The sequence below is a fragment of the Centruroides sculpturatus genome, unplaced genomic scaffold (assembly GCF_000671375.1).
Source record: "Centruroides sculpturatus isolate CEXI.00-Female unplaced genomic scaffold, Cexi_2.0 scaffold1169, whole genome shotgun sequence".
NCBI classification, from domain to species: domain Eukaryota; kingdom Metazoa; phylum Arthropoda; class Arachnida; order Scorpiones; family Buthidae; genus Centruroides; species Centruroides sculpturatus.
In genome coordinates this window covers 109,638-129,506 of record NW_019385538.1, presented here as the reverse complement: position 1 = coordinate 129,506, position 19,869 = coordinate 109,638, and the positions used below count along the sequence as shown (strand labels likewise).

Below are 19,869 nucleotides of genomic sequence, written 5' to 3'. Positions count from 1 at the left end.
TTTTATGCGGATTATTTTTATGCGATTTTGAAGTTGTGCGGTTTGTATTTCATCCAAAAATTTCTTGGACAAACATACATATAGGCTTGTTTAGGAAGCCAGCGTATAGACAGTCTCCAAAAATCGTGGAACGCTCAAAGCTCACTCCATTTGTTCCACTGACATATAACGTTTATGGATGTAAAGGACAGCTAGATCTACCTTAATCGCTTTAGTTCCTAGCAATTTTGATATAAATGTAATTAAACATAAAAAGTACTTAAAACTGAAAAATGAAAAGAAATGCGTTAATTTTGAAGAAAAAGCTTCAAAGTTTAACTTTCTTTGTCTTGCCCTTCTGTGAAATTTAACACCCATGAGTCACTGTTTACACATCTGGATGACCTTGACCACAGCTGGAGTTGGATTTTCCGGGGAATTCTCATAGACGTCGCGGGAGGACAAGGGTTTAAATTAGGGTGAACACTAGCTGGCCGTATATTTTTAAATATTTTTAAAAAATTTGGAGACTTAAAAAACATTTCAATAATTCAAAAAAAATTTCGCGTTACATAAAACGCGAATACGTTACATAACGCGTTACAATAACGCGTTACATAAAAATTTCGCGTTACATAAATATAACGTTACATAAAACACGGCCTTAAAGACCGTGTTTTATGTAACGCTATACAACCTGCCCGAGTTAACTCGGGAGTGGAACTAAAGGTGTTTTAAATTTTAATTAACTCTTCACATTCAGATGCTAGTGATTTGTTTTTAGAGTGAGCTTTTGAAATTCAGGGATTCCCTTTGTATATTACTTTTCAATACAATAAACTGAATTAAGTTTTTAAATACAAGTTTATTTTAAGCTTTTATATGAATTTCTTTCAGACATTCGAAGTAATTTATTAAACAGCCTATTTCTTTTAATTTCTGCAAACTTTTTTATGCGGTTTTAAGTTAATTTTAACTCGTTGTTTTGGTTTTATGTGATTTTAGAAAATTACGGAACGTATCCCTACTTTTTCAAGGCAAGTAAAGTCTTCTTTTATGCGAATTTTTTATATGCGCTTTTCTGTAAAACGTATCCACTGCATAAAACGAGACTTTACAGTATATTATTTAAGATTAAATATTATGAGGATATTATATTACGTGTAGAATTTTATTGTAACGAATGATTAGAATATTTTTATATGAAAAGATGTGGAAAACATTGTTAGCATTTACTTTTTTTTAAATTCTAAATTAATTTTCATTTTCAAACTCGTAATAATTTTTATGTAGTGATATACACTTAGAATTTACTTTTTGTGTCTTAAAATTTGTATGAATTGTCAAAACTGGAAATTGTTTACTGTTATTTTGTTACTTTCCTTAAAATGTCAACTTTTTCTTTAATATTTTAATATTAAAAATATGAAATTTAGAACTGTCATAAACGTTTGTACTTGCTTTGTCACGTTTCAAAAGTTTCCTGCTTTTGAACACAATTTTAAAATTAATTATAAAATAATTTCACAGGCAAGATCGGATATTGTTAATTAATAACTAATAATTTCAGTTTAGAATATTACAAATCCATTTTTATGATCATCCTCATTGAGATTTATTAAGTATAGAATTCAAAAAGGTTGCACATAAAATGGATTTATCACAAGAACATTATTGGAGCCAATCACTTTTTAATAATTTGTGGCATTGTGTAATATGGTGTTTTGGGTATGTTAAAAATATTTAACATGTAATTTTAAAGCTGCCCTCAGCTGATACCATGATATAGTATTGTTTTGGGTGTTGAATTTTCGTTGTTTTATTATTCTTATTTTATTGTTATTGTTGATATTGTTCGGTTTTTAGATGTTTGTGTGAGGCTTGTAAAGTGACTAATGTATTATATACTTTACTTGTGATATAAAATCACCTAACTAGTGATGACTATTTAAGATTAAAAGCGAAAATGCCTTTTATTTTTCAAATATTGCAATAATGCTTTTAATTTTGTGATACCTCTTCAATAGAATTATACACTGATTATTTGAAGAATGTATCACATAATTAATTAGTTTTAGATTACAAATATCCAAGAAAAAACACGAAACTAACTATAAAATATATATGTAGTTCGTTTAGTTCATTGTGAATATAATAACCTTCAAGATTTCTTCACAGATAGATTCAAATATTATAACAAAAAGATTTAAATGAAATAATCGATGTCATTTTCTATCTAAAGAAATGAAAAATGGGAAAAAATTAATCAGTTTTGTGAAATTTGCTCTTTACTCATTTATTATCCAATTTCGAATTAATTTTGTTTAGTGTTTGAAACGCAAAAATAAATATAATAGACAACAACTTGCGTGAAACGTTAATGAAATTAAAAGTTAAAGAAATAAAAAATACTTTTATTATCTTGTGTTGGCAGAATAACGATGAAACGAATGATTGTTTGTATATCATAGAATTTTCTGTTGTCTTCTTTCTTGATGATTAACTCTCAATTATATCTCATTTTGATGAACTTTAAGCGGTAATTTTTGTCTAAAATTTGTTTTTCTTTTGTAAAAAAATGATTAAATATTAATATGTCGCAATTGTTTTCAAAACCATTTTTATTAATTCATACGATAATTGATTTTTAAAAGAAAATTTGCTGTTCATTTCTGTCGGAAAGTAAATATAAATGAGAAAAATTAAGGTGGTTTTCTTGACTTTTAGATAAGTAAAAATTTTTCATAATACACATATACTAATGTTAAACATAAGAATTAATTATTAATTAAGTGATTGATTACTGACTTTTAAAAACAAATAATATAAGAATTATCAAACAAACACCCACATTACTTTATTAGGCTTTACTCTATATTTATACCTTAAATAAAATAGTAAGAAAACTTCTGCTTCATTATGATAAGTAGATTCCCTTTTCCATCAAGTTTACCTTCTTCAAAAAGTCAGATATGGCACTAGCATAGCGAGGGGGCAAGGGGATCATGCCCCAGACAGAGGGATTCCAAATTGTCTTTAATTCAAACAAGATTTGCTTTTGGAGGGGGAGGGGGCACCAAGAAAGTATCGTGCGTGGGGCGCCACTTATGTTCGCTACGCCACTACATATAGTCCAATAAAGCAATCGGTTGTTCGTTTGATATTTGGATTAATTATCGGGTGGTTCAATATGTTATACCTGAAATTCCATTTCAGATGCAAATCCAATAAGATGTTGAAAATACAAAATTATTATTATTCCATAATTTAATACAAGTCCAATTTGGCTTCCTGCGTCATCTAAAGCAACAAGTATATATTCAATGTTACTTTTATTATAGATTGTAGACATTTAAATATATTTACCCACCTGCATTATTGGAAACACTAAAAATAATAACAGTAATAATTAGATTTATGAAACAAATTACATGACCATATATGGCAATCCATCGATTTAACGCCACGTAAAGAAACCATGTTGCAGTGTGCTTATCCTGATACTTATTAAATATAAATTTAAATTTGGTTTCGGCATTAAATGCTCTAATTGTCGTCAGTCCATAAAGGGATGCACTCAGATGAGAAAATATTGGACTTCTCACTGTAAAAAAAATTTGTATACAGTATATATTACAAATATTTTGCAAAGTTTCTATTACACAATTTAATTATTTTATTTTTTAAATATAATAATTATTAACTTATACATTTAAGAAAACACTGGAAATTATCTACCTATATCTAACAAACTACTAATCAGAATTGAATGGAACTAAATATAAAAGTAGAACTTTATAGTATTTATGCAAAAAACAACTGAAAAAGGCAACATTTCTTTAAATTATCTCAAACAAAAGCAACAAAAAAGTAGTCAACATTGTCCTAAATTTCGTATTGCAGAAAAAATTGACCAATATGTCATGTGGATGATTTTTGCGTGCACATACTTCACAGTGACTACTCATGCTAGTTAACAAAACGACAAAGAGCATTATAGGAGAAAAGTGTATTTGTGATCAACAGTATATTGCAGTTGCTAAAGTGTTCTTGGTAATGAGTTGTCAGCTGCAGCATTCTATTATTTTATGAATTTCAATTTGTAGATGATTCTATGTAAGTAGTAGTAATTCGATACACTTTGGGGTATATTCTATTTTACGCATAAAAATTATATATTAATCTTCAAATTTATTTAATTTTTTTCTTTGAATTTTTTCTATTATATCATCAGAGACGTTACAAAATATCAAGAAGCAGATAATTTTTTCAATCAATGTGTTATCTACAAATTTTATTTTGTATTTTTTTTTTCTTCTTAGAATTGATTTAATTTTGCTGCCATATAATCAAGAACATTACAAATATCATAAAGGTATCAGAAATTACACAACCGATGAAATTTTGCACAGTACTTGATGGGCTTAAAAAAGCCTATCAAATACTTTGCCATTCTTTTGGATCGAAAAATGTAAAGTGAAGTAATTTTGACTTGCTGTAATACTTCTCAATTGGAACATCAGTACTATAAGCAGTAGTATCTGAGATAATTTACCTTTTGTTTTTAGAGATAGGGAAATTCACAAATGCGAGATGAAATAGCCCATGTTCGTTTATTCATATAAGCAAACATTTCTTGAAGCTGACAGTGTCTTCTAAGTATTGTTCTGTATTGCTTGTTAGAAGACATCTTGTTTACTTCACACTTTTAGAGAACTTACTTTTTTGTCCATAAAACATTGAAATTTTAACTTATAATGGCATTTGCATTTCCATAGATCTTCAGTTTACAAAGCAATTTCTCACTACAATGTGATGTGCTGCTTTTAAGGTTTCATTTTTTTGTTGAAATCAAATGTTTTGAAAAATTCTAAAGTGAATTGGTGTTTAGTGTTCGATTTCAACGCTTAAAGTAATGATTTAAGCCTTAAAATAAATTTACTGTATTCCTAATTAATTCAATTGTCCTTCCTTAAAGAGCAACTTAATTTCAAGCTTAGTATATTTGTAGTATATACAAAAAATCGTTTGTCTTTTGGAAAATTACACATTTGTACAGATTATTTTTAAAAAATTATTATATTCAAACTCGCAGAAATTCCTATAACTTGATATACATTTTTCTGTAAATACATTAAATCTGTTTATTTAAGTCAAAGATAATCTATTGTTTTGAGCCTAGTCCAAAATAATGTGGAAAATAACCTGAAATTGTGTAATTACATACAGTACTTATATTAAAATAAAGTTTTAAATTGACTTCAAGTAAGTACACAGCTTAGAAATTACACATTTTTAATTATTGTAAAATTTGTCATAAATATTTTAAAACTGGAACTGTAATTTAACCTGTTTTCTTTTTTAATATAAGTGATTGTCTGGCATTTGGCAATAATAAAAATAAATCACTAGATTTAATAATCACCAAGAAATACAGTTCTGAAACAAGTAAAACTTTTTTCTTATGTAGAGAATCAATACATCTTTTGTCACATGATTCTTGAAGAATTTCTTTAGCTTATGAAATAAAATAACTGTTTTGATTCTTTGCCTTGTAACTCAGCATCTTAGGACAGAGTTTTCACGGAGTATTATAACCTGTTGATTTCATCACCAATAATCTGCATGAGATTAAGTTCATTACAATAAACGCTTCAATATTCGAAATACTTACATTTTCCTTCCAAATGTTTTACACTTTTCAACACTCGGCTAAAAATTCTCCACAAAGCATAGAATACTGTTGAAAGGACAGCAATCAATACCAGTAGATAAGGACAGAGGATTGCTTGAAGAACACACATGCCAACAAAAATAGAGCATCCCTAAAATTAAAGAATATAAATTGTTAATAAATAATTCGAGATGTCAAAATTTAGATTTTGTAAGTAAACTAATTTTACTACTCCATTTAAGTGTTATCTCTTTGTTAAGTAATACATACATGTGTCTCATAGGTCTGAAACTATAATTGTTATGTAAATATCTGTTTTAGCATAGCATGGGAATAAATAAAAAAATTAATTAAAATCATTTTATGTGTGTATCAATCAGTGTGAAATTGAACTTTTTATATATATATTTTTTACCTGTGTATATCGTTTATCTTGTGGAATTTTTCCTGTACTTTGTAACAATAAATAAAGAAATGAAAAATGTCACTAGCTGCATCCAGACCACAATGTGAGATTATCAGGATCGTTTTTAATTAATATAAAATATTATTAAAATATTTTATTATTGAGGAGAGAATTTTAACACAAATGATGTACATTTTTCGTTTCCAAAAAAGGAGGAAACGAACTTATTTTCTGTTACTGTCTAGAGCTACTGATTGTTCCATGCAGATAAGTCAGCTGTCCTTATAAAAAGAGTTAGATTTCCCGCCATTGTGCGCCATTCCCCGATGTAGGACGTGCCACATAATAATTTCGGAGTTTCCTGAAGATAAGAACTGGTCCCATAAGCGTCAATCTCCATATGGACTAAAGATCGCCTCCCATGATATCGAAGATCCCATATAAAAGACATTTCGAGACGCATAGAAGATTAACTATCCGATCCACATTATAGAAGACTACGAATACGAACACTACTTAAGTTGGAGGAAGTATAATTTTTTGTGAATGTAAACTCTCTCTGTCACGCGAGTTAGAAGCATTAAACTTGTAATCCTTTTTTTATTCCATTTGTTTTTATTAAATATTTTGTTATGTTGTAATATGGTCTTATTAATGACTAAATCCAAAGCCTTCGTCCACTCCACGTATTTGCGTCCCTCCCACTCAAGATTCCTCGAAATTGCGTGATAGTCTGCAATCTTGACTATCTGGTGTTGGGAATCCTGACGTATGACATAGATGATTATGAAATCATCTCTCTCCGCATTCTTTCAATCCTACATAGCCATCCATTTTGACGACTGCGGACCTGTTTCTCCAACAGGTCAGCCGATTAAGTGGCATACGAGTGCTTCCAAAGCTCCAGCCCCTCACAACAGTATCTTTATTAAAAGGACGAAAATATATACAGTGCATTAAATCTTTAACAAATTTTCACCCATTGTGGGTTTTGGAAGTAAAAATTATTCTAAAATCAGTATTATAATAATATATTTTTTATTGATTTCATGTTCTTTCAGAAATAATAAATAGACAATGATCAATGTAATTCCTATAGTTTCAGACTCATGATACATTTTATATATTTCTTTTACAAAATATATAAAACGATCTGTAATGAAAGTTTTCTGACTTGAGTAAAAATATGAAGCAATTAATTAAAATATAGAAATCTGTTAAGAAAACTCTTGCAAAATTGTATATACAATATATCCCTGCTAACTACTAATAGGATGAAGTATTTTTGTGTTTAGGAAAGGCCAAGTTTGTGTGGTGTTCGAACAACGCTAAAGTGAAAAAAGTTGATATAGAATGTGTTTACTTTTATCATCAGCTGTACACAGAAATTTCAGCTGACCTGAAATCATCGTTGAATTTATCATAATAGGAAATGAGCTGAAAAAACTTTTACGACAGTAGGATGTACAGAAATGTGCAGTAATATAATGCAGGATATCCCAAAAGAAAACACTGGATAATTGTAATTTCTTTATTCTCAAAAAATTGAAAATTAATGTTTGATAAAATTTGTCAGAATTTTGTAGCGTCCATTTAATGTATTCAGATTTTCATTTGATTGTCATAATAAATATTTTAATTACAAAATTTCCGAGGTTTAAATAATTCTTTTCTACTTTTCTTGCCTTATAGAAACTATGGGGCTTTCTAATTAAGTCCATTTCAGAAAATTCCTGGGATTTCTAATCTCCGGATTTGCTCCCAAGTTTCCAAGATGTAAAATCGAAACATTAATCACTCTGTCACTTGGCCATTATCCAAATGAAAATTATACGATTTTGACTATTTTTATAATCACTCACGCATATAAGAGAATTGTGTGGTTACTGCGATACATTTGCTCAGCACATAGCAGTGGCATACAGTGACATTTCATGATAGGGAAGCTATAATTTTCATATTTTAGAACAGCAGTTCTTAACCTTTTTAGTGGTCAGTACCCCATGATTCTGAAAATAAGCTCTTTCACCCCCTTAAAAAATATGGTATAATTTTTTTATTTAAGATAAAACATTTACTGCATAAACAAATGCCGTGTTAATTTACAATATATATATTACTATATAACAAAAAGCAATATTTAAATTTAAATGGCTAGTTTGTTGTTGTTTATTCATAATAATTTTATTAAAACGAGGCTTTTTTGAATGAGCCACGTGTAAGTCATCGCATGCATTTAAGCAATTTATGGCTTTTGTTTTGATGTGCAAAAGTGCTGTATTCAAGGTATGCAAACACGTCTCAACTAGTTTTTGTACTGCACATGACAATGTGACTACATTAACTGCATGTACTGACGACTGATGACAAGTGATATGTGCTGAGAGATGATAGAGTAGAGAGTGTAGAATTGAGACGGTAGGAAATGGAGTGGGGTGCCGTGTGGCTGGGTCCCACGGTTTGTAAAGAACACGTCCCCTCGTTCGTATTTTTTTTCTTTTAAAATTTTGAAATTCCTCTCGCACTCCTGGAAATGCTCTCTCGCACCCCAGATTAAGAACCATTGTTTTAGAGGGTTGCAGTTCTGTTCTTGAAATAGTCTTGTAAGGTGTAAAAAATATTGGCTAGACATTTAATGGTAAAGAACTGTACTAGACCAAGAGCCACAAAGCATTGTCAAATGCACCAGATGTGTATAAACTTCAGTAGTGTGTGGTGACATTTGATAATAGGAAAGTTTGCTGGCTCTAGAAAAAATCATTAGAAGCGTTATACGATATATTTGTGTGTAGCATCCATGAGTTTAACCACACGAGGTTGGTGCTTTGTAAAGTGCATGCGTGAATGTGTATAATCTGGTTGCTTTACACGATTCAAATATTTTTGTTTTGGAAGCTGCCCCATAATTCGACAATACAGCACTGCCATTGGGATTATTCATATAAAAATTTATATTTAAATATGCAGGATGATTCAAAAGTCACAAAAATTTTTAAAAATTAATATCTCACAAACTATTCACAGTAAGATGATGTGGTTATTCACAGTAATGCTTAGAATCAAGTGAGATCTTTTAAGTGTAATAAAAATTTTAGTATTATAACAGTTAAATTTGTTGCCGTAGATGGTGATTGATAAGATTACATAATTTCTGCAGTTGTTACTAGACTTTACAAAAATAATATTTTTATTTTTTTATTCTTATTTTAACTCCTTATGCCCAATTCTTTAATGCCTAATGGAACATGGAAATCTCCTAAGTAAATTTATTTTTTATATTAAATAATTATTTCCACTCAAATGCGAATTTGACAGTAAAAAAACTGCCGAGAAATAAACACCCCCAAAAAGTGGTTTTACAGGAAAACTATATAAAAAAATTTAAAGTAATTTAAAATGAATGGTTTTATTTGAAAAATATAGCGGCACGAATTGTTATGCTTTCATTTAATTAACAAGGCATGAAATTTCATGTGCAGTCTACATTGTAAACAAACCAGTTGACCTTGAGAACAGCTGGAGTCAGCTTTCCTGGGTAGTTCTCATGTACGCTTCAGGGGAATGTTGGTATAAATCTGGAGGAAAGCTAACTTACTGCATCTGTTCAAATATAACACAATAACTTATCACACAATACCTATATTTGCTAAGATAGTTTTATTGAAAAACTAACGTGTTTGGCAGTGGCGTAGCGTGGGTGTCAGCCGCCTGGGGCAAAGGAAAATTTCGCTGTTCCCTTTTTTAGGTATCTCAATTTAAAGGACTAAAATTCAGTTTCGTCACAGAATAAGTAATGAAAAATTCCGTGCTAGTGTTGCCACCTTTTTAAAATCGCTGACCCGGACGGCAGGTGAAGTTTGTTCGAACAGAAGTTTCTGACGCATGCGTGTGTCATTTTGCAATGCGAAGAGTAATGTGCAGTGCATGCCGGTTCTAAATCAGTTATAGTTAACGATTAGGGAGTCTTGGGTGGGAGTAACGTAAGTAACCCAGATGACTGAACTCTATTGGATATTAGAAGTGTATATGAATATGAATGAATCGTACAAGCAAAAAACAAAGAAAGGGTCGAACAGGTTATGCACGATGCCCCAGGTAGAATTAGTAGTTCACCCAGATGGTAAGTCGATTCCCGGACTGTCCGGATGGTAACACTATTCCATGCTCATTTCAATCGGTCCGAATCGTAGGTGCAACAGAAATATAAATTAAAATGGCTCAAATTTTTACAAGATATTATTATTTATTGTGAATTTTTGCTGCCCCTAAAATGTGCCTCCCAGGGCGGGCCGCCCCTGCCGCCTCCACTACTCTATGCTACCGGTTTTTGGCTTACTCCATAAGCCTCCTCAGGCTTAACGGAATATAACACAATATTTTCAATTTTTATGCGATTAAAATATGAGGGGACCAAAAAAGGTATGGAAAATAAATTTTTCTGAACAAGAAACAAAAATCCTGCTGATGTCATAAAAAACATCCAATAGCATTTTAAAATTTTTTATGGAAGTCAAATGGATCAAATAGAAGTTTGGAATGATTTAATTAATTTTATTAAAAAACTCCTATAAAAACAAGAGCACAATTAATTACCTAATTAAAAAATCGTCATTAAATATTTTCGCAGCCAAAATAATTCATGAAATTTGCAGAGATCATAGATAACGATGTATATATGCTGATACATAGGTTTTGGAAATGTTATATGCCAAAGCCCTTTTTCAGGACCTTAAAGCCTATTCCCGAGATAACTCGGGTAAAGGACTGCGCATCCTCAAGTGCAGCCCGCGATATCTCGGATTAAGGTCTTAACAGTTTTTTTTAAACAAATTACAAATGCTTTTAGATTCATACACAACGATCCATAGCAAGAAATGTAACTATTTTGGTACTAAAATTTTTATTACATATAAAAACTTCCGCTTTATTCTATGCATTTCTGTGAAAACCGCATCAACTTACTGTAAATAGGTTGCTTGTTATTAAGTTTTTAAAATTTATTTGACTTTTGAATCGCCTTGTAAAATAGCAATCTTATCATCTTTTTGCATGTAGTATAGAAATTTGTAATAAGATACATAATGTGGTTAAAACAAAATATTATTATTAATTAATTAAAAGTACGTTAAAATATGAAAATAATCACACAGTACCTATTTCTATTTTAGAAAATACAAGGAAATCGGCGCTTCCACAGCTCCCATGGACAGCATGCCACTTTCACATAGTATATGTAGCACTGATCAGGTTGAGTCACACATGTTGTGTAGACGTACTGTACAGTTGTACTATATAAGTGAACTGTGTTGGGATTAGTTGTGCGCGTGCAGTGACAATCCCAACATGTTTGTTTCCATTAAAATATAAGCCAAATTAAAGTGCGAACGATTGTTCGAGTTTGGCATGAAATTAAAGAAGACTTTACAGAAATTTGCCGAAAATAAACAAACAAGTTGACAAAAACAGTAAAACTCTTAGAAGATAATGTAATCTTACAAACCACAAAACAGGTGATGGCCCACCTTCAGAAACGCTTATGAGACATTTTTGTCCATTTACCGAAATGTCGGGGTCGGGTCTTGTTCTTGCCTATTTTTGCAATTGTTTAGGCTATTGCAATGTCAGTTGATGGATGAAAGGTTTGATAACAATGACGAAGTTCAAAAAGATGTAAGGCAAACTTTACAGAAATAGCGCACTTTTTATTCAAGAGAACACACAAAAACTTGTTTATTTAAGATGAAAGATGAAATGAAAATTATAGAAAATGAGATAAGACTTGGAATGAAATACAGTTCCAAGACGAAGGCAATTACAACAACCCAAGTAAAAAAGGTGGATCATGACGATGTTGAGATGGATGTGTGGTGTAATCAAGTATAGAATTAGAAATAATTACTTCAGAAAAACAGTCAAATTGAGCCCTATAAATCAGAAGATACAACAAAGAAGAAAAAAAAACAGAAACACTTGGTTGTCACTGACATAAGTCATAAGTACTGTACCTGAAAAAGCGGTGTTTATGTTAAAAAAATGAGTTTATAGTGCTTATTTCACTTCTTGTATGTTACACTTGTGTAAACAAAACAGCGTGTCTTTGATTCAAAAAGACGCCTTTGTAACTGGCCACTTCACTTAAATATTTAGTATTTTTTATAATTTATTCTATATAAGTCTATAAATTCAAAATTAACTTACTCTTATCAGAAAGAAAGTAAAGAAAGGTAACGATTCATCCATGGAACTAACATCTTTAGAAAACCGAATTAAGATTTTTCCTAGAAAATATACAAACGAAAAATATTAATTAAAGTAAATANAAAAAAAATTTGTATACAGTATATATTACAAATATTTTGCAAAGTTTCTATTACACAATTTAATTATTTTATTTTTTAAATATAATAATTATTAACTTATACATTTAAGAAAACACTGGAAATTATCTACTTATATCTAACAAACTACTAATCAGAATTGAATGGAACTAAATATAAAAGTAGAACTTTATAGTATTTATGCAAAAAACAACTGAAAAAGGCAACATTTCTTTAAATTATCTCAAACAAAAGCAACAAAAAAGTAGTCAACATTGTCCTAAATTTCGTATTGCAGAAAAAATTGACCAATATGTCATGTGGATGATTTTTGCGTGCACATACTTCACAGTGACTACTCATGCTAGTTAACAAAACGACAAAGAGCATTATAGGAGAAAAGTGTATTTGTGATCAACAGTATATTGCAGTTGCTAAAGTGTTCTTGGTAATGAGTTGTCAGCTGCAGCATTCTATTATTTTATGAATTTCAATTTGTAGATGATTCTATGTAAGTAGTAGTAATTCGATACACTTTGGGGTATATTCTATTTTACGCATAAAAATTATATATTAATCTTCAAATTTATTTAATTTTTTTCTTTGAATTTTTTCTATTATATCATCAGAGACGTTACAAAATATCAAGAAGCAGATAATTTTTTCAATCAATGTGTTATCTACAAATTTTATTTTGTATTTTTTTTTTCTTCTTAGAATTGATTTAATTTTGCTGCCATATAATCAAGAACATTACAAATATCATAAAGGTATCAGAAATTACACAACCGATGAAATTTTGCACAGTACTTGATGGGCTTAAAAAAGCCTATCAAATACTTTGCCATTCTTTTGGATCGAAAAATGTAAAGTGAAGTAATTTTGACTTGCTGTAATACTTCTCAATTGGAACATCAGTACTATAAGCAGTAGTATCTGAGATAATTTACCTTTTGTTTTTAGAGATAGGGAAATTCACAAATGCGAGATGAAATAGCCCATGTTCGTTTATTCATATAAGCAAACATTTCTTGAAGCTGACAGTGTCTTCTAAGTATTGTTCTGTATTGCTTGTTAGAAGACATCTTGTTTACTTCACACTTTTAGAGAACTTACTTTTTTGTCCATAAAACATTGAAATTTTAACTTATAATGGCATTTGCATTTCCATAGATCTTCAGTTTACAAAGCAATTTCTCACTACAATGTGATGTGCTGCTTTTAAGGTTTCATTTTTTTGTTGAAATCAAATGTTTTGAAAAATTCTAAAGTGAATTGGTGTTTAGTGTTCGATTTCAACGCTTAAAGTAATGTTTTAAGCCTTAAAATAAATTTACTGTATTCCTAATTAATTCAATTGTCCTTCCTTAAAGAGCAACTTAATTTCAAGCTTAGTATATTTGTAGTATATACAAAAAATCGTTTGTCTTTTGGAAAATTACACATTTGTACAGATTATTTTTAAAAAATTATTATATTCAAACTCGCAGAAATTCCTATAACTTGATATACATTTTTCTGTAAATACATTAAATCTGTTTATTTAAGTCAAAGATAATCTATTGTTTTGAGCCTAGTCCAAAATAATGTGGAAAATAACCTGAAATTGTGTAATTACATACAGTACTTATATTAAAATAAAGTTTTAAATTGACTTCAAGTAAGTACACAGCTTAGAAATTACACATTTTTAATTATTGTAAAATTTGTCATAAATATTTTAAAACTGGAACTGTAATTTAACCTGTTTTCTTTTTTAATATAAGTGATTGTCTGGCATTTGGCAATAATAAAAATAAATCACTAGATTTAATAATCACCAAGAAATACAGTTCTGAAACAAGTAAAACTTTTTTCTTATGTAGAGAATCAATACATCTTTTGTCACATGATTCTTGAAGAATTTCTTTAGCTTATGAAATAAAATAACTGTTTTGATTCTTTGCCTTGTAACTCAGCATCTTAGGACAGAGTTTTCACGGAGTATTATAACCTGTTGATTTCATCACCAATAATCTGCATGAGATTAAGTTCATTACAATAAACGCTTCAATATTCGAAATACTTACATTTTCCTTCCAAATGTTTTACACTTTTCAACACTCGGCTAAAAATTCTCCACAAAGCATAGAATACTGTTGAAAGGACAGCAATCAATACCAGTAGATAAGGACAGAGGATTGCTTGAAGAACACACATGCCAACAAAAATAGAGCATCCCTAAAATTAAAGAATATAAATTGTTAATAAATAATTCGAGATGTCAAAATTTAGATTTTGTAAGTAAACTAATTTTACTACTCCATTTAAGTGTTATCTCTTTGTTAAGTAATACATACATGTGTCTCATAGGTCTGAAACTATAATTGTTATGTAAATATCTGTTTTAGCATAGCATGGGAATAAATAAAAAAATTAATTAAAATCATTTTATGTGTGAATCAATCAGTGTGAAATTGAACTTTTTATATATATATTTTTTACCTGTGTATATCGTTTTTCTTGTGGAATTTTTCCTGTACTTTGTAACAATAAATAAAGAAATGAAAAATGTCACTAGCTGCATCCAGACCACAATGTGAGATTATCAGGATCGTTTTTAATTAATATAAAATATTATTAAAATATTTTATTATTGAGGAGAGAATTTTAACACAAATGATGTACATTTTTCGTTTCCAAAAAAGGAGGAAACGAACTTATTTTCTGTTACTGTCTAGAGCTACTGATTGTTCCATGCAGATAAGTCAGCTGTCCTTATAAAAAGAGTTAGATTTCCCGCCATTGTGCGCCATTCCCCGATGTAGGACGTGCCACATAATAATTTCGGAGTTTCCTGAAGATAAGAACTGGTCCCATAAGCGTCAATCTCCATATAGACTAAAGATCGCCTCCCATGATATCGAAGATCCCATATAAAAGACATTTCGAGACGCATAGAAGATTAACTATCCGATCCACATTATAGAAGACTACGAATACGAACACTACTTAAGTTGGAGGAAGTATAATTTTTTGTGAATGTAAACTCTCTCTGTCACGCGAGTTAGAAGCATTAAACTTGTAATCCTTTTTTTATTCCATTTGTTTTTATTAAATATTTTGTTATGTTGTAATATGGTCTTATTAATGACTAAATCCAAAGCCTTCGTCCACTCCACGTATTTGCGTCCCTCCCACTCAAGATTCCTCGAAATTGCGTGATAGTCTGCAATCTTGACTATCTGGTGTTGGGAATCCTGACGTATGACATAGATGATTATGAAATCATCTCTCTCCGCATTCTTTCAATCCTACATAGCCATCCATTTTGACGACTGCGGACCTGTTTCTCCAACAGGTCAGCCGATTAAGTGGCATACGAGTGCTTCCAAAGCTCCAGCCCCTCACAACAGTATCTTTATTAAAAGGACGAAAATATATACAGTGCATTAAATCTTTAACAAATTTTCACCCATTGTGGGTTTTGGAAGTAAAAATTATTCTAAAATCAGTATTATAATAATATATTTTTTATTGATTTCATGTTCTTTCAGAAATAATAAATAGACAATGATCAATGTAATTCCTATAGTTTCAGACTCATGATACATTTTATATATTTCTTTTACAAAATATATAAAACGATCTGTAATGAAAGTTTTCTGACTTGAGTAAAAATATGAAGCAATTAATTAAAATATAGAAATCTGTTAAGAAAACTCTTGCAAAATTGTATATACAATATATCCCTGCTAACTACTAATAGGATGAAGTATTTTTGTGTTTAGGAAAGGCCAAGTTTGTGTGGTGTTCGAACAACGCTAAAGTGAAAAAAGTTGATATAGAATGTGTTTACTTTTATCATCAGCTGTACACAGAAATTTCAGCTGACCTGAAATCATCGTTGAATTTATCATAATAGGAAATGAGCTGAAAAAACTTTTACGACAGTAGGATGTACAGAAATGTGCAGTAATATAATGCAGGATATCCCAAAAGAAAACACTGGATAATTGTAATTTCTTTATTCTCAAAAAATTGAAAATTAATGTTTGATAAAATTTGTCAGAATTTTGTAGCGTCCATTTAATGTATTCAGATTTTCATTTGATTGTCATAATAAATATTTTAATTACAAAATTTCCGAGGTTTAAATAATTCTTTTCTACTTTTTTTGCCTTATAGAAACTATGGGGCTTTCTAATTAAGTCCATTTCAGAAAATTCCTGGGATTTCTAATCTCCGGATTTGCTCCCAAGTTTCCAAGATGTAAGGTTGAAACATTAATCACTCTGTCACTTGGCCATTATCCAAATGAAATTATACGATTTTGACTATTTTTATAATCACTCACGCATATAAGAGAATTGTCTGGTTACAGCGATACATTTGCTCAGCACATAGCAGTGGCGTACAGTGACATTTCATGATAGGGAAGCTATAATTTTCATATTTTAGAACAGCAGTTCTTAACCTTTTTAGTGGTCAGTACCTCATGAATCTGAAAATAAGCTCTTTCACCCCCTTAAAAATGTGTGTATAATTTTTTTATTTAAGATAAAACATTTACTGCATAAACAAATGCCGTGTTAATTTACAATATATATATTACTATATAACAAAAAGCAATATTTAAATTTAAATGGCTAGTTTGTTGTTGTTTATTCATAATAATTTTATTAAAACGAGGCTTTTTTGAATGAGCCACGTGTAAGTCATCGCATGCATTTAAGCAATTTATGGCTTTTGTTTTGATGTGCAAAAGTGCTGTATTCAAGGTATGCAAACACGTCTCAACTAGTTTTTGTACTGCACATGACAATGTGACTACATTAACTGCATGTACTGACGACTGATGACAAGTGATATGTGCTGAGAGATGATAGAGTAGAGAGTGTAGAATTGAGACGGTAGGAAATGAAGGAGTGGGGTGCCGTGTGGCTGGGTCCCATGGTTTGTAGAGAACACGTCCCCTCGTTCGTATTTTTTTTCTTTTAAAATTTTGAAATTCCTCTCGCACTCCTGGAAATGCTCTCTCGCACCCCAGATTAAGAACCATTGTTTTAGAGGGTTGCAGTTCTGTTCTTGAAATAGTCTTGTAAGGTGTAAAAAATATTGGCTAGACATTTAATGGTAAAGAGCTGTACTAGACCAAGAGCCACAAAGCATTGTCAAATGCACCAGATGTGTATAAACTTCAGTAGTGTGTGGTGACATTTGATAATAGGAAAGTTTGCTGGCTCTAGAAAAAATCATTAGAAGCGTTATACGATATATTTGTGTGTAGCATCCATGAGTTTAACCACACGAGGTTGGTGCTTTGTAAAGTGCATGCGTGAATGTGTATAATCTGGTTGCTTTACACGATTCAAATATTTTTGTTTTGGAAGCTGCCCCATAATTCGACAATACAGCACTGCCATTGGGATTATTCATATAAAAATTTATATTTGAATATGCAGGATGATTCAAAAGTCACAAAAATTTTTAAAAATTAATATCTCACAAACTATTCACAGTAAGATGATGTGGTTATTCACAGTAATGCTTAGAATCAAGTGAGATCTTTTAAGTGTAATAAAAATTTTAGTATTATAACAGTTAAATTTGTTGCCGTAGATGGTGATTGATAAGATTACATAATTTCTGCAGTTGTTACTAGACTTTACAAAAATAATATTTTTATTTTTTTATTCTTATTTTAACTCCTTATGCCCAATTCTTTAATGCCTAATGGAACATGGAAATCTCCTAAGTAAATTTATTTTTTATATTAAATAATTATTTCCACTCAAATGCGAATTTGACAGTAAAAAAACTGCCGAGAAATAAACACCCCCAAAAAGTGGTTTTACAGGAAAACTATATAAAAAAATTTAAAGTAATTTAAAATGAATGGTTTTATTTGAAAAATATAGCGGCACGAATTGTTATGCTTTCATTTAATTAACAAGGCATGAAATTTCATGTGCAGTCTACATTGTAAACAAACCAGTTGACCTTGAGAACAGCTGGAGTCAGCTTTCCTGGGTAGTTCTCATGTACGCTTCAGGGGAATGTTGGTATAAATCTGGAGGAAAGCTAACTTACTGCATCTGTTCAAATATAACACAATAACTTATCAGACTATACCTATATTTGCTGAGATAGTTTTATTGAAAAACTAACGTTTTTGGCAGTGGCGTAGCGTGGGTGTCAGCCGCCGGGGCAAAGAAAAATTTCGCTGTTCCCTTTTTTAGGTATCTCAATTTAAAGGACTAAAATTCAGTTTTGTCACAGAATAAGTAATGAAAAATTCCGTGCTAGTGTTGCCACCTTTTTAAAATCGCTGACCCGGACGGCAGGTGAAGTTTGTTCGAACAGAAGTTTCTGACGCATGCGTGTGTCATTTTGCAATGCGAAGAGTAATGTGCAGTGCATGCTGGTTCTAAATCAGTTATAGTTAACGATTAGGGAGTCTTGGGTGGGAGTAACGTAAGTAACCCAGATGACTGAACTCTATTGGATATTAGAAGTGTATATGAATATGAATGAATCGTACAAGCAAAAAACAAAGAAAGGGTCGAACAGGTTATGCACGATGCCCCAGGTAGAATTAGTAGTTCACCCAGATGGTAAGTCGATTCCCGGACTGTCCGGATGGTAACACTATTCCATGCTCATTTCAATCGGTCCGAATCGTAGGTGCAACAGAAATATAAATTAAAATGGCTCAAATTTTTACAAGATATTATTATTTATTGTGAATTTTTGCTGCCCCTAAAATGTGCCTCCCAGGGCGGGCCGCCCCTGCCGCCTCCACTACTCTATGCTACCGGTTTTTGGCTTACTCCATAAGCCTCCTCAGGCTTAACGGAATATAACACAATATTTTCAATTTTTATGCGATTAAAATATGAGGGGACCAAAAAAGGTATGGAAAATAAATTTTTCTGAACAAGAAACAAAAATCCTGCTGATGTCATAAAAAACATCCAATAGCATTTTAAAATTTTTTATGGAAGTCAAATGGATCAAATAGAAGTTTGGAATGATTTAATTAATTTTATTAAAAAACTCCTATAAAAACAAGAGCACAATTAATTACCTAATTAAAAAATCGTCATTAAATATTTTCGCAGCCAAAATAATTCATGAAATTTGCAGAGATCATAGATAACGATGTATATATGCTGATACATAGGTTTTGGAAATGTTATATGCCAAAGCCCTTTTTCAGGACCTTAAAGCCTATTCCCGAGATAACTCGGGTAAAGGACTGCGCATCCTCAAGTGCAGCCCGCGATATCTCGGATTAAGGTCTTAACAGTTTTTTAAAACAAATTACAAATGCTTTTAGATTCATACACAACGATCCATAGCAAAAAATGTAACTATTTTGGTACTAAAATTTTTATTAAATATAAAAACTTCCGCTTTATTCTATGCATTTCTGTGAAAACCGCATCAACTTACTGTAAATAGGTTGCTTGTTATTAAGTTTTTAAAATTTATTTGACTTTTGAATCGCC

At 30.6% G+C, this 19,869-nt stretch overlaps 1 protein-coding gene across 1 annotated transcript in view; it reads right to left on the bottom strand.

Moving 5' to 3' along the window:
- Nucleotides 1–19,869, bottom strand: part of LOC111639933 (multidrug resistance-associated protein 4-like) — a 70,357-nt gene that overhangs the window by 8,221 nt on the left and 42,267 nt on the right. Inside the window, exons 15-18 of the mRNA XM_023385895.1 lie at nucleotides 12,258–12,337; nucleotides 5,654–5,804; nucleotides 3,350–3,583; nucleotides 3,179–3,279 (exon numbers count right to left, since the gene is read on the bottom strand). Coding sequence (XP_023241663.1) covers nucleotides 3,179–3,279; nucleotides 3,350–3,583; nucleotides 5,654–5,804; nucleotides 12,258–12,337 — 566 coding nt within the window. The remainder of the gene's footprint in view (nucleotides 1–3,178; nucleotides 3,280–3,349; nucleotides 3,584–5,653; nucleotides 5,805–12,257; nucleotides 12,338–19,869) is intronic.